General features: G+C 36.3%; 1 protein-coding gene across 4 annotated transcripts in view; it reads left to right on the plus strand.

Annotated features, from left to right (window-relative positions):
- Positions 1 to 14,786, plus strand: part of PMS1 (PMS1 homolog 1, mismatch repair system component) — a 91,445-nt gene that overhangs the window by 44,234 nt on the left and 32,425 nt on the right. For 3 of the 4 annotated variants that reach the window (XR_005020662.1, XM_036858520.1, XM_036858519.1), the window contains one exon: positions 12,762 to 12,878. The exons of the other annotated variant lie outside the window; for it this stretch is intronic. Coding sequence is in view for 2 of the 3 variants with exons in the window: in XM_036858520.1 (XP_036714415.1) it covers positions 12,762 to 12,878 (117 nt within the window). In the remaining variant the exon portion in view is untranslated. The remainder of the gene's footprint in view (positions 1 to 12,761; positions 12,879 to 14,786) is intronic. 4 annotated transcript variants of the gene reach the window in all.

Below are 14,786 nucleotides of genomic sequence, written 5' to 3' on the forward strand. Positions count from 1 at the left end.
TCATTTAAAGCTTCTGTTTCCTTATTTATTTTCATTTTGGATGATCTGTCCATTGGTGTAAGTGAGGTGTTAAAGTCCCCCACTATTATTGTGTTACTGTCGATTTCCTCTTTTATAGCTGTTAGCAGTTGCCTTATGTATTGAGGTGCTCCTATGTTGGGTGCATATATATTTATAATTGTTATATCTTCTTCTTGGATTGATCCCTGGATCATTATGTAGTGTCCTTCCTTGTCTCTTGTAACATTCTTTATTTTAAAGTCTATTTTATCTGATATGAGTATAGCTACTCCAGCTTTCTTTTGATTTCCATTTGCATGGAATATCTTTTTCCATCCCCTCACTTTCAGTCTGTATGTGTCCCTAGGTCTAAAGTGGGTCTCTTGTAGACAGCATATATATGGGTCTTGTTTTTGTATCCATTCAGCCAGTCTATGTCTTTTGGTTGGGGCATTTAATCCATTCACGTTTAAGGTAATTATCGATATGTATGTTCCTATGACCATTTTCTTAATTGTTTTGGGTTTGTCTTTGTAGGTCCTTTTCTTCTCTTGTGTTTCCCACTTAGAGAAGTTCCTTTAGCATTTGTTGTAGAGCTGGTTTGGTGGTGCTGAATTCTCTTAGCTTTTGCTTGTCTGCAAAGCTTTTGATTTCTCCATCAAATCTAAATGAGATCCTTGCCGGGTAGAGTAATCTTGGTTGTAGGTTCTTCCCTTTCATCACTTTAAGTATATCATGCCACTCCCTTCTGGCTTGCAGAGTTTCTGCTGAGAAATCAGCTGTTAACCTTATGGGAGTTCCCTTGTATGTTATTTGTCGTTTTTCCCTTGCTGCTTTCAATAATTTTTCTTTGTCTTTAATTTTTGCCACTTTGATTACTATGTGTCTCGGCGTGTTTCTCCTTGGGTTTATTCTGTATGGGACTCTCTGCGCTTCCTGGACTTGGGTGGCTATTTCCTTTCCCATGTTAGGGAAGTTTTCGACTATAATCTCTTCATATATTTTCTCTGGTCCTTTCTCTCTCTCTTCTCCTTCTGGGACCCCTATAATGCGAATGTTGTTGCGTTTAATGTTGTCCCAGAGGTCTCTTAGGCTGTCTTCATTTCTTTTCATTCTTTTTTCTTTAGTCTGTTCTGCAGCAGTGAATTCCACCATTCTGTCTTCCAGGTCACTTATCCGTTCTTCTGCCTCAGTTATTCTGCTATTGATTCCTTCTAGTGTAGTTTTCATTTCAGTTATTGTATTGGTGATCTCTGTTTGTTTGTTCTTTAATTCTTCTAGGTCTTTGTTAATCATTTCTTGCATCTTCTCAATCTTTGCCTCCATTCTTATTCCGAGGTCCTGGATCATCTTCACTATCATTATTCTGAATTCTTTTTCTGGAAGGTTGCCTATCTCCACTTCATTTAGTTGTTTTTCTGGGGTTTTTTCTTGTTCCTTCATCTGGTGCATAGCCCTCTGCCTTTTCATCTTCTCTATCTTTCTGTAACTGTGGTTTTTTTCAGGCAGTCTTATTAGCATTACAGTGTTTAGTTAATTGTTTATTATCTATGTGTAACCTCCTTTTTCCCATTATCACAAGTTGCCTTCACAGTTGAGGTTTACTAATTAAATACTGAATATTCTCATCTAACTTCAAATAGTATATGTCAATGAAGTGGGAAGAGTGGCAAGATATATTTGGCTAACTTCAATCAATTACATGGCGTGCATGTAATAATATATTTTTTATAGAGGTGTTTTCTCACTGTCATCATCCTGACTAGAGTCAGATTCTTACTTGGCACATCCAGATGCTCCAACTTTGTGTGACCTAGATAGAAAACATATGGGGGTATGTGTGTGTATTTTTAGCACACGTTAAGCTTTCAGCCTAAGGGCAAAATATATGAAAAACTTCAGATAGTGAAAAGAAGATCTCTGTTTTAGAAAATAATACAGGGTTGATGAAATGGTGGGGAAAGCAAACTAAAAACTACTTGCTGTAAAAACTGTAGCACTTAAAAATTCAGTACTTTCTATAACCTTAATTTTTAATTACTACATTTAATTGTTTAGCTGCGTAATAGTGGGTCCTGTTTTGAAAATGAACCTTAATTGCCTGAGTAATAGTGAAGATTTAATTTACTGGCAGACCTCTTTATTGTTTATTGTTAGCCCAACTATACTTAGAAAATGCTTCTAAATCAGCCCCCTGATCTGATGCAGTAATTGCCCAGTGTGAAATAATGCTCTAGAACTGCTAGTAGTATTTACATTAAAAAAAAAAAATTCACATTCAGTGGTTCTCATGTTTCACAGCTTGTTTAGAGCCCATTTCCTCAAGTGATCTTTCTGCAGTTCTGTATACTAGCTTTTCAATAGGTCATGCAGTGCAATAGCATCTTTGCATTAATCAGCAGCTAAGATTCATATCTGAGGCATCACTCTAATACAAACTAAAATACACAAGATGACGTTTCCACTAGAAAGATCACAGGTTTTATAGCTGTATTAAGTGCAGGAATTTTAAAACATTAGTTTTCTTGAAATATTTTCATGACTACTCATTCTAAATACATTTTATACATATATATGAATCAGAGAGCTAGCTAGCTAGCTTTAAGGAGATAAACTTTTTGTGAATAAGTTTTTATTGCTCAACTACTCCTTGTTAAGAATAACTTGTAGACTCAAATCAATAGAATTAGAAATGAAAAAGGGGAAGTAACAACCGACACTGCAGAAATACAAACGATCATGAGAGATTACTACAAGCAACTCTATGCCAATAAAATGGACAACCTGGAAGAAATGGACAGATTCTTAAAAATGCACAACCTGCCGAGACTGAACCAGGAAGAAAGAGAAAATATGAACAGACCAATCACAAGCACTGAAATTGAAACTGTGATTAAAAATCTTCCAACAAACAAAAGCCCAGGACCAGATGGCTTCACAGGCGAATTCTATCAAACATTTAGAGAAGAGCTAACACCTATCCTTCTCAAACTCTTCCAAAATATTGCAGAGGGAGGAACACTCCCAAACTCATTCTACGAGGCCACCATCACCCTGATACCAAAACCAGACAAAGATGTCACAAAGAAAGAAAACTACAGGTCAGTATCACTGATGAACATAGATGCAAAAATCCTCAACAAAATACTAGCAAACAGAATCCAACAGCACAGTAAAAGGATCATACACCACGATCAAGTGGGGTTTATTCCAGGAATGCAAGGATTCTTCAATATACGCAAATCAATCAACATGATACACCATATTAACAAATTGAAGGAGAAAAACCATATGATCATCTCAATAGATGCAGAGAAAGCTTTCGACAAAATTCAACACCCATTTATGATAAAAGCCCTGCAGAAAGTAGGCATAGAAGGAACTTTCCTCAACATAATAAAGACCATCTATGAAAAACCCACAGCCAACATTGTTCTCAGTGGTGAAAAACTGAAACCATTTCCACTAAGATCAGGAACAAGACAAGGTTGCCCACTCTCACCACTATTATTCAACATAGTTTTGGAAGTTTTAGCCACAGCAATCAGAGAAGAAAAAGAAAGAAAAGGAATCCAAATCGGAAAAGAAGAAGTAAAGCTGTCACTGTTGGCAGATGACATGATACTATACATAGAGAATCCTAAAGATGCTACCAGAAAACTACTAGAGCTAATCAATGAATTTGGTAAAGTAGCAGGATACAAAATTAATGCACAGAAATCTCTTGCATTCCTATACACTAATGATGAAAGATCTGAAAATGAAATTAAGAAAACACTCCCATTTACCATTGCAACAAAAAGAATAAAATATCTAGGAATAAACCTACCTAAGGAGACAAAAGACCTGTATGCAGAAAATTATAAGACATTGATGAAAGAAAGATGATACAAATAGATGGAGAGATATACCATGCTCTTGGATTGGAAGAATCAACATTGTGAAAATGACTCTACTACCCAAAGCAATCTACAGATTCAATGCAATCCCTATCAAACTACCAATGGCATTTTTCACAGAACTAGAAGAAATAATTCTAAAATATGTATGGAAACACAGAAGACCCAAAATGATGAAAACAATCTTAAGAAAGAAGAACAAAGCTGGAGTTATCATGCTCCCCAATTTCAAGCTATCCTACAAAGCTACAGTAATCAAAACAATATGATATTGGCACAAAGCTGGAATTATCATGCTCCCTGATTTCAAGCTATACTACAAAGCTACAGCAATCAAAACAATATGATAGGGACTTCCCTGGTGGTGCAGTGGCTAAGAATCAGCCTGCTAATGCAGGGGACACAGGTTCGAGCCCTGGTCCGGGAAGATCCCACATGCTGCGGAGCAACTAAGCCCGTGCGCCACAACTACTGAGCCTGCGCTCTAGAGCCTGCGAGCCACAGCTACTCAGCCCACATGCCACAACTACTGAAGCCCGCACGCCTAGAGCCCGTGCTCCACAACAAGAGAAGCCACCGCAATGAAAAGCCCGCGTGCTGCAACAAAGAGTAGCCCCACTTACCGCAACTAGAGAAAGCCCACATGCAGCAATGAAGACCCAATGCAGCCAAAAATAAATAAAAAATAAAGTTATATAAAAAAATACATATGATAATGGCACAAAACCAGACACAAAGATCAATGGAAGAGAATAGAGAGCCCAGAAGTGAACCCTCGCGTATATGGTCAATTAATCTACGATAAAGGAGGCAAGAATATACAATGGGAAAAAGACAGCCTCTTCAACATATGATGTTGGGAAAACTGGACAGCTACATGCAAAAGAACCAAACTGAACTACTTTTTCACACAATTTACAGATATAAATTCAAAATGGATGAAAGACTTACATGTAAGACCTGAAACTGTAAAACTCCTAGAAGAAAACATAAACAGTACACTCATTGGTCTTAGCAATATTTTTTTGGATCTCTCTCCTCAGGCAAGGAAACAAAAGCAAAGATAAACTAATGGGACTACACTAGAAAGCTTTTGCACAATGATAGAAACTGTCAACAAAATGAAAAGGCTGCCTATTGAATGAACAAAGATGTTTGTCAACAATATATCTGATAAGGGGTTAATATCCAAAAAGTACAAAGAACTCAACAACTCAACATCATAAACAAATAACCTGATTTAAAACTGGGCAGAGGATAGCACAGGGAGATCTGCTTGGTGCTTTGTGACCACCTAGAGGGGTGGGATAGGGAGGGTGGGAGGGAGACGCAAGAGGGAGGGGATTTGGGGATATATGTATACATATAGCTGATTCACTTTGTTATACAGCAGAAACTAATACAACATTGTAAAGCAACTATACTCCAATAAAGATGTTAAAAAAAAAAAAAAAAGGCAGAGGATCTGAGTAGACATTTTTCCGAAGAAGACATATAGATGGCCAACAGACACCTGAAAAGATGCTCAAAATCACTAATCATCAGGGAAGTGCAAACAAAAACCACAGTGAGGTATCACCTCACATCTGTCAGAATAGCTATTATAAAAAAGCAACAAATAACAGGTGTTGGAGAGGGTGTGGAGAAAAGGGAACCCTCCTGCACTGTTGGTGGGAATGTAAATTGGTGTAGCCACTAAGGAAAACAGCATGGAGGTTCCTCACAAAATTAAAAATAGAACTACCACACGATTCAGCTATTCCACTTCTGGGTATTTTTCCAGAGAAAACAAAAATACTAATTTGACAAAATATATGCACCCCTATGTTCATTGCAGCACTGTTTACAATAGTCAAGATATGGAAGCAGCCTAAATGTCCATTGACAGATGAATGGATAAAGAAGATGTGGTACATATATACAATGGAATACTACTGAGCCATAAGAAAAGAGTGAAATCTTGCCATTTGCCACAACATGGATGGACCTAGAGGGTATTACGCTGAGTGAAATAAGTCAGAGAAAAAGAAATACTGTATGATTTCATTTATATGTAGAGTCTAAAAAACAAAACAAATGAACAAACATAACAAACCGAAAGACTCATGGAGAACCAACAGGTGTTTACCATAGGGGAGTTGGTGGGATGAAAGTAAAACAAAACAAAAAATAGTAACTATGTGAGGTAATGAATGCTTATTAGCTTGATTGTGGTGATCACTGCACAATATGCAATGTTATATGAAACAATAAGATTGTACATCTTAAATATATACAGTTTTTGTCAATTACACCTCGAAGCTGAAAAAAAGATTTAAAAAAAGAAATTATTGCTCATTATCAACCAAATATTTCCATGTCCTTAATTATCCTATTGATACCAATACTGCATTCTAATTCAGCCAGCTTTTAATTTCCTAGAGGGCAAGGATTCTGACCATTTTTTTCCTTGTATGTCTACGTAACCCATTACTCTTTTCTCTGTGATGGGACCTCAGTACTTCGATGTGTATAGGCATGTTGAGTGGACCAGTGCTTTTGGAGTCTTTCAGGAAGGCTGTATTTATATAAATAGATTTATGTTTGCAGTGCAGCTCCCAGTGCAAAAAGGATTAAATGTTATGTGACATACAGAAGTGTAGGTTATATAGCTGTTAATAGGACATTAAGATTTCTTTATTTGATAAGTATCACTTTGGAATTTTTCACATAAATATGTGGAGATTGAGCCTTTGATTAAAGTTTGAGTGCCCAAACTCTGAAATCACTTGAAATCACATGTTTTAACCTGAAATCACTTGAGCATAGCTTTTTTGCCTTTAAAATTTCTAGTATGGATGATGAAGAAAATAAAAGGAACTCTGCACATTTTTACATAGGAAAGCAGTTAAACCAGCTGATCAGTGACTATCCCAGATGCTGATGAAATGAAGCATACTAATGACTTAATATGATTCCTACCTAAACACATTGTGTTTAATGGTCAGAATTCAGCGGCATTGCATAAAAATTATATCTAAGCTGAAATTGTTCAGAAGTGTTAAAAAAGCAGTGGCTCAAAATTCACTTGAAAAAGAAAAAGATAAACAGAACTAGGAACCAGTTTCATTCAAAATGACCTTCTTTCAAAGAGCCTTGCTGCTGTCAGTATTATTTGTAACTTTTTGGTAGGAATCATTTTATCAGTATCTGTTTATAGAAATTGGAAAGAACCTCAGTCACCTATTTCTATCCTCCATCTAGAAGCATAACTAAGGGAGAGAATATTGGAAATGCCTGTGGCCTGAGCTGAGTTAGAATCATCATTAGTGGAGTATATAGCTGGTGGCTTTCTACATCCATCTCATTTTAAAATATGTAAATAATATTCGTTATGTGACAGACACTAAATTTCTGAGTTGAACAGCATTGAAGTCCCTCATCTGGAGAATCTATCATCTCATGCAAATTAACACTCAGTTACAGAATTTGTTAGCTCCTATTTTTTCTTTAGATCATATAATATTATGCTAGCTTCTTCCCTTACTATAAACTCAAAACTAAATTCATGTATTTTATGTTTTATCCTTTTGTGTAAATTAAATTGTATCATTACTGTAAGATACACCTGAGACAGTCTGTAAAGTCTTTAGCATTGTGTAGCTAAATAAAACCGGATTTTAAAAAAAGAATGAAGTACTGATACAGCGTGGATAAAACTTGACAAAGTTATGCTATAAGTGAAGAAGCCACTCACAAATGACTATGTATTGTATGATTCCATTTATATGAAATACCCAAAGTAGGGAAATTTATAGAGACAGTAGATCAGTGATTGCATAAGGTGAAGGTGCAGGGACATGGGGAATGACTGCTAATGGGTACAGGATTTCTTTTTGCAATGATAAAATTGTTTTTAAAAATTAGACTGTGGGGATTTAGTTGCACAGCTCTGTAAATATACTAAAAACCATTGAATTGTATACTTGTATACTTAAATTGTATCATGTGTCAATTCTATCAGGATAAAAGTATTATTTTAAAGAAAAGAAGGAAAAGCAAAGTTGTTTTGGATTTCCTAAAGGAATAGACAAAGACTATAATTTCTAACCCATGTAGTGGTGTGAGAACCAGCAGTCTTAATATTTAAAAATAAAGAGCTAGTTTTCAACTCCACTAGGGTTACTTTTCTCTAGAAAAATGTATTCATTTGCTCACTCCTTCAACAAATTGTTTACTGGGCCCCTCTGAGTACTTGACGCTGTTATTGGTACTAGGGATTCAATCACATTCCTGATTCTTCTCCTTTTCTTCCTCTCCCCATGCAGTGAGTCACCAAATCACATCAAGTCTGTTTCATATCCTTTAGTCTATCTCTGTTTTCTTTTACTCTTAGCAGTGTGCTTGGTTCTGTTACCCAGTCCAGTGATTCTCAGCCACAGTGTTAATATTAGTAAAATACCAAAGTTTGCAAATGTTTTACCTTTAAAAAAATAAGATAAATAATCCTGTAAATGTCACTTTTACTGACTTGCATTCCATTGTATTTTTGTGAGTGGAAGAGAAAGCAATAGTGTTATAGCTAGTGTGCCAGGAAAAACACACAATCGTCAGTATCTATGAGAATATTTTGCGAATGTGAACCTCATCCATTTTATGTGTCCTCAATAAAAGTTGAGAATCTCTGAGTTGGATTATTACAGTCACATTTTTTAATCCATATTGCTTTAGTTTCAGTTCTCACTAAATCATTCTTGCCAAAGATCTCTTTTTTTTTATTGAAATATATTTGACATAAAACATTGTGTAAATTTAAGGTATACAACATGTTGACTTGATACTGTATTATTGAATATAATATGATTGCCATTGTAGCAATAATTGCACCTCTATAACATTAACTAATTTTTCTTTTTAGTGGTTGGAATAATTAGGTTCTAGTCTCTCAGCAAGTTTGGTGATTGTAATACAATATTATTATCTATATTCACTATACTGTGCATTACATCTCTAGGATTTATTTACTACTCATTGCAAGTCTGTACCCTTAAATAGCATCTGTCCTATCCCCCCAACCCTTATGCCCTGGTAACTACCAATTTTACTCTGTTTTGTGAGTTTTTCCTTAGATTCTACATATGAGTGATATCATACAGTGTTTGTCTTTGTCTCACCTCACTTAGCAGAAAGTCCTCAAGGTCAAAAGATCTCTTTCTAACATCCATATCTGATCATGGCATTTTCCCAATTAGATTTGTCCATTGATTCTGCATTGCATATAAGAGAAACTATAAACTTCTTTACATGATATGCTAGGTCATTCATGATCTTGTTCCTGTCTATCTGTCCAGCTTCATCTCCAGCAAGGCATATTTTCTATGCTTCCATACCTTTGCATGTGCTCTTCTACCTGTCAGGAATGCCCTTCCCGTAGTTTGTGGGTGGCAGACTCCTTTCAAGTCTCACCGCACATGCAGTTGCTCTGTGGAGTAGACTTAGGTTTCTTCTACAGTGTTCCCACTGTGTTTTGTATTAGCAGTTTTCATAATGCATTATAATTATTTTAATACCTTACTTTCCTTTTGTATTTTTAGCTCCTTGAAAGCTGGGACCTTGTCCTTCTATCTTTGTATTCCCAGCTTTTAGCATGGAATCTGGTACAAAGTAGATGTTCAATAAAATGTTTGCTGAATAAATTTAGAAGTTTCTCCAAAAATTTTAATTTAGCCAGAGCATTTATAAATTATAATATGTGCTGAAATAAAGATTAAAAATACTTATGTGACATCCCATGTTTCCTGGAGCAGTTCCAGTTTTAAATAGTGTATTGTCCTTTAAGTGGAAATGTAGTTACCAAAACATAATTTTTTTTAGAAATATACACATTGATCCTATACCTTAATTTTTTAATTGTTTACAATTTATTTTTCTATTTGATTTCATGTACTTTAGGTCCTTTTTTCTAATTCAGATCACTTTCAAAGCAATAAACAGTGAAAAGTTGGCATCTAGGATAGAACAGTACCTAAATTCTAGTTCTGTCATTTTGCTGGGACTAATTACTACACATCTGTATTTATATGAATATTAATAAATAAAAATTATTGGAAATTTAGAAATCCTTAGGTATAAGGATCTGCATAATAAGGTTAAGGTTGGTACTGACAAGCTGCACTCTCAAAAATATTCTGACTTCAGGATGCTATAAGAGTAGCTCCCAGTCTTTTTTGGATTTCTGTTATTTTGGTGTGGTTTCTTTGATTTGGAGACCCTGATTTTTCTCCTTGCCCTCTTCTAAAGGTAAATTATTTATTTAACTTTAAATGAATTTTTAAAATAATTTTGTTTTGAGAATGTATTAATACCCTCAAACAACTGGAGATTTCATAACATATCACATACTCATACATGAAAATGCATTTGTCAGAGACACTATTTGAGAATTCCCAATTAGGGTCTGAAGTTGGCTCTAACTTATTACTATCCTTGACTAGAGAGGAGAGAGATGTTAGCGAAGTAAAAATTTGGAGCCAGAAAGGTTAGGGTATAAATCATGATTCCATGATCTAATATCTCTGTTTCTTTGGTTACATCAATCTGAGCCTCAATTTCTGCATCTGGAAAATGAGATAATAATACCTGCCTGAAATGGTTGTGAAAATTAATGGTTTCTAGAATAGTAGTGCCTAGTAAGTAAGTTCTTCATAAATCGTAACTCCTACTTGATTAGTATTAATAAAACCCTGGGAATAGGTAAAAGGTTTTCCTGTTGCACTAAATACTGGGCAATTTGTCTTCCTGAGCAGTTGTTACACTATCTGTTTTCCCCAGCAGGTTGGTCTTTGAGATTCTAAAAACAAAAGTGGCTTACAGATGATACATATCAAGAAGCAGAGTCAGTGACTATTGTCATCTTGTCCAGAAGAGAACAGCCCTTTGCTGCTATCCCCTGACATGCCAGTTAGAGAACAACATGAATTCATTTACTTCCCCTTTCATTTTATTATACATAATATTGTTAGTACTTCTTCCTGCCTACATAGGTTCCTGGTCATGTTAAGGAATTTGTTTGGCTAGGATCCTTTGATCTAGCCAGAGTGTCTCTCTTTCTTTTAAACCTTCTCTACAATCAAATATTTAAATCAGTGTCTTTTTACTTGGAACAAATAACCTTTCTACATTACAAAAAAAGAGAGAGAGAGAGAAAGAACAAAGGAGAACTTTCTCAACTTCCTTCCATTGATTCTACAAACCTACTTGTTTGTATACCCATTCTTCCCTTACTGCTTTTTGTTCAAGTGTGTCATCAAGAGCTTCCCTTGATCCACCTGCCTCCAGTTATTGCTGTCTGCTTTCACTTTACAGCCAAACTTCCTAAAAGAGCTGTCTCTTTCATATGTTCCCCCTATAGTCACTGTCTAGTAACTAAAATTTGGCTTCGTTTACTCTGCTTCCTTAGAACTGCTCTCATCCTCCTGATTGCTAAATCCTATGGCCACATCTCTTTTTTTACCTTGGTCCCTCAACACTGGTCACACATAACTACTTCTTTCTTCTTAAAAAAACTTCCTTGTTCTATGCACCATACTGTCCTGTGACTCTTCTTGCCTCTGTGGCCAATCCTTTCAGTCTCCTCTTCCTCTGTCTGCCTCTTGAATGTTGATGTTTTCTCCTAAGTCCTTTACACATTTTCTTTAGGATTTAGGGGGTTCTAAGTGAATATTTGTTGAATGAATGATATGTGTCTGTATTGGTGGTTTCTCAAGAGATTTGACTATAATTGGACCTTATTAACTGAAAAAATTTCAGTATGTGGTACCTGATCATACACTTCACAGCCAAACTTTGGTGCAGTCTCTCTGGACTATGCTTCTCTTAAACTACCCTACTAGATGCTTGCAGTGAAAAAAATCCAAGCTCATTATTCAGCTTTTATGTCTGTAAGGTTCAGTTAGCTTTTTTAAAGTTTTCTGTGTATAAAAGGTAATTATAAAGGTAATTTTAAAAAGCATGCATTATCCTAAATTTTTATACCAGTTTGACTATTTACAGAAATCTTATAGGTGTCTGTCCTCAATAAAACAGTAATACTTTACTTGGAGTAGCGATTTAATTTAAATATACTGTGAAGTATATACTCTGAAGTTTAGGATTAGAAGAGGGGAGAGAATTAATATTTAATGAAACTGTTTTATGCCAGACACCGGCCTATGTGTTTGCCTACATCATATATTTTCATCTTCCAACAACTCGGGGAGATAATTATTCTTAGTCGTCTTATAGAGAGAAGAAAATTGAGGTTAAGGGAAGTTAAAATAGATTCTACACTGCAGCATATTTGGCTACTAAAATTTGGAAACGGAGTTCTGTCAGACATGCATATCTTTTTTTTTTTAATTTTGTTTTATTATTATTATTATTTTTAATAGTAATCTTTTATTTATTTATTTATTTTTATATATTTATTTTTATATATTTATTTTTGGCTGTGTTGGGTCTTCGTTTTTGTGCGAGGGCTTTCTCTAGTTGCGGCGAGTGGGGGCCACTCTTCATTGCAATGCGCGGGCCTCTCACTATCGCGGCCTCTCTTGTTGCGGAGCACAGGCTCCAGACGCGCAGGCTCAGTAGTTGTGGCTCACGGGCCTAGTTGCTCCGCGCCATGTGGGATCTTCCCAGACCAGGGCTCGAACCCGTGTCCCCTGCATTAGCAGGCAGATTCTCAACCACTGCGCCACCAGGGAAGCCCCAGACATGCATATCTTATAGATGATGTGAAATATATAAGCTAGGGATGAATGCTAAATATAGCAATAAATTGTATAAGTACTTGAGTTTACTAAATCCAAATTGTGTCAAAAGTTGTCTGTGTTATTTTGTCCCTAGGCAATTATTTGGCAGAAAACTAGAGTATCAGATCATAAAATGGCTCTCATGTCTGTTCTGGGGACTGCTGTTATGGGCAACATGGAACCCTTTCAGTACCACTCTGAAGAATCTCAGGTATACAACAAAAATGTCCTTTAATAATTCTAATTTACCAATGAAACTGTTAAATTATTTCTTTTTTGTGGGGTTGGGGTTGCAAGAAGTTTTTCTTTTAAAATTTTAACGAAGTATGTGTATAAGGTACAAAAAGAAAATATGCACAGAGCTCATATTAAACCTCTCTTCCCAGCCCTGCTTCCTGTTTTTATCTTTTCTGTCTATTGTTTAATTTTAAGTATCGTGGCTACATTAATTTTTTAAGTGATTTTCAATTTAGAATCTTCATCTGTTTACTTTCTACAATGAAAGAAAAGAAGTTGAGCTCTCTTACCTTTGTTTTCCCTTTCCCATCCTAGATATGTATTCCAGCTTTATTTTCTTGATCTGTCAGCTTCAGACAGTCTTCTTCAGTCCCAATAATATTGGATGAGGTTATTAACACTCCCAATCTTACTTCTACCTGCTCTTCTCCCTCTCAGTCATGTCAGCTCCACTTTCATGTTATCTAGCTTAATAACCTATTTTCTTATGTAACCATCTTTTGTTTGTTGGAAGATTTTTAATTATGTAATCATCTTTTATTTGAAGATTCATTCTAAAAGTTGAAAGCTTATATGGAGTATACATCACTATGACTTCTCTGTTCTCCTTTTCTTTTTTATAATTTGTTGCAATCTCTTTTCTGCTACTAGTTCCCCTCCTATCCTTTTTTGCAGTATTGAGTTCTTAATTATCATCTTATTAGAGTCTTGGATGGGAGCTTGCGCTCAATTAATGTGTTAAGAGTTCTCTCTCCTGAGGAATAATTCAGGCCACCCTTAGTGGCCATGATCTGACATGGGTTCTGTTTTTCAGAGCTCTCTTAATAGTTGTTTAATAGTTTAGACACTAGTGCCACCTTGGACTGGTCATGGTGGCTGACTTGGGATAATAAGGTTACTGTCTAAATTCCCCTGGGTTCCCTGTGGCTTCCTGGAACTTTGTTGCCTATGCTGGTAACCCAGGAAGCTTGTGACAGGAGATCCAGACATGATATCTGTGGTGTTGTGCTTTAGAGATTCTACCTGTCATAGTTTGGTCTGAAGACCAGCAGCATTGGCATTACTTAGAAGCTTGTTAGGTGAAGAATCTCAGGCCTCATCCCAGACATACTGAATGAGAATCTGCATTTTAATACGGTCTCCGAGTGCATATTCAAGTAGGAAAAGCACTGATTTAGACCTTGGTTAGTTATGATTCCATGTGTGATTGGAATATGAGTCAGTCCTGCAGTTGGGATTTCTTTTCTTTGATCTGTATTGAGATGTGTTGCCAGATCTGTGCATGTCCATTGATTTTTTTTTTAATAAATTTATTTATTTTATTATTTTATTTTTATTTTATTTGGCTGCATTGGGTCTTTGTTGCTGCGCGTGGGCTTTCTCTGTTTGCGGCGAGCGGGGGCTACTCTTCCTTGCGGTGCACGGGCTTCTCATTGGCATGGCTTCTCGTTGCGGAGCACGGGCTCTAGGCGTGCGGGCTTCAGTAGTTGTGGCACGTGGGCTCAGTAGTTGTGGCGCATGGGCTTAGTTGCTCCGCGACATGTGGGATCTTCCTGGACCAGGGCTCGAACCCGTGTCCCCTGCATTGGCAGGCGGATTCTTAACCACTGCACCACCAGGTAGCCCCATGTCCATTGATTTTTAAATATTCTCTTGAGATAGAATTGTACAAGGGCTGCTGGTAATCTTTGACAGATAACCAAAACTTTGCTGCACCTTCATGTGGTTATTCTTGCATGGGGGAAATGAGGGAACTTGGAAACCATGTGTTGCTGAGTAGTACCACTTCAGTGGGTTGTCAGAAGGACAGACTTTTGAGTGTCTCTCTAGTGAGAATGATCATCCAACCAAATCTCTCTTTTGTTCATGCACTGTGTGTCTA

This window comes from Balaenoptera musculus, chromosome 7, assembly GCF_009873245.2.
Source record: "Balaenoptera musculus isolate JJ_BM4_2016_0621 chromosome 7, mBalMus1.pri.v3, whole genome shotgun sequence".
In the NCBI taxonomy this organism is placed as follows: domain Eukaryota; kingdom Metazoa; phylum Chordata; class Mammalia; order Artiodactyla; family Balaenopteridae; genus Balaenoptera; species Balaenoptera musculus.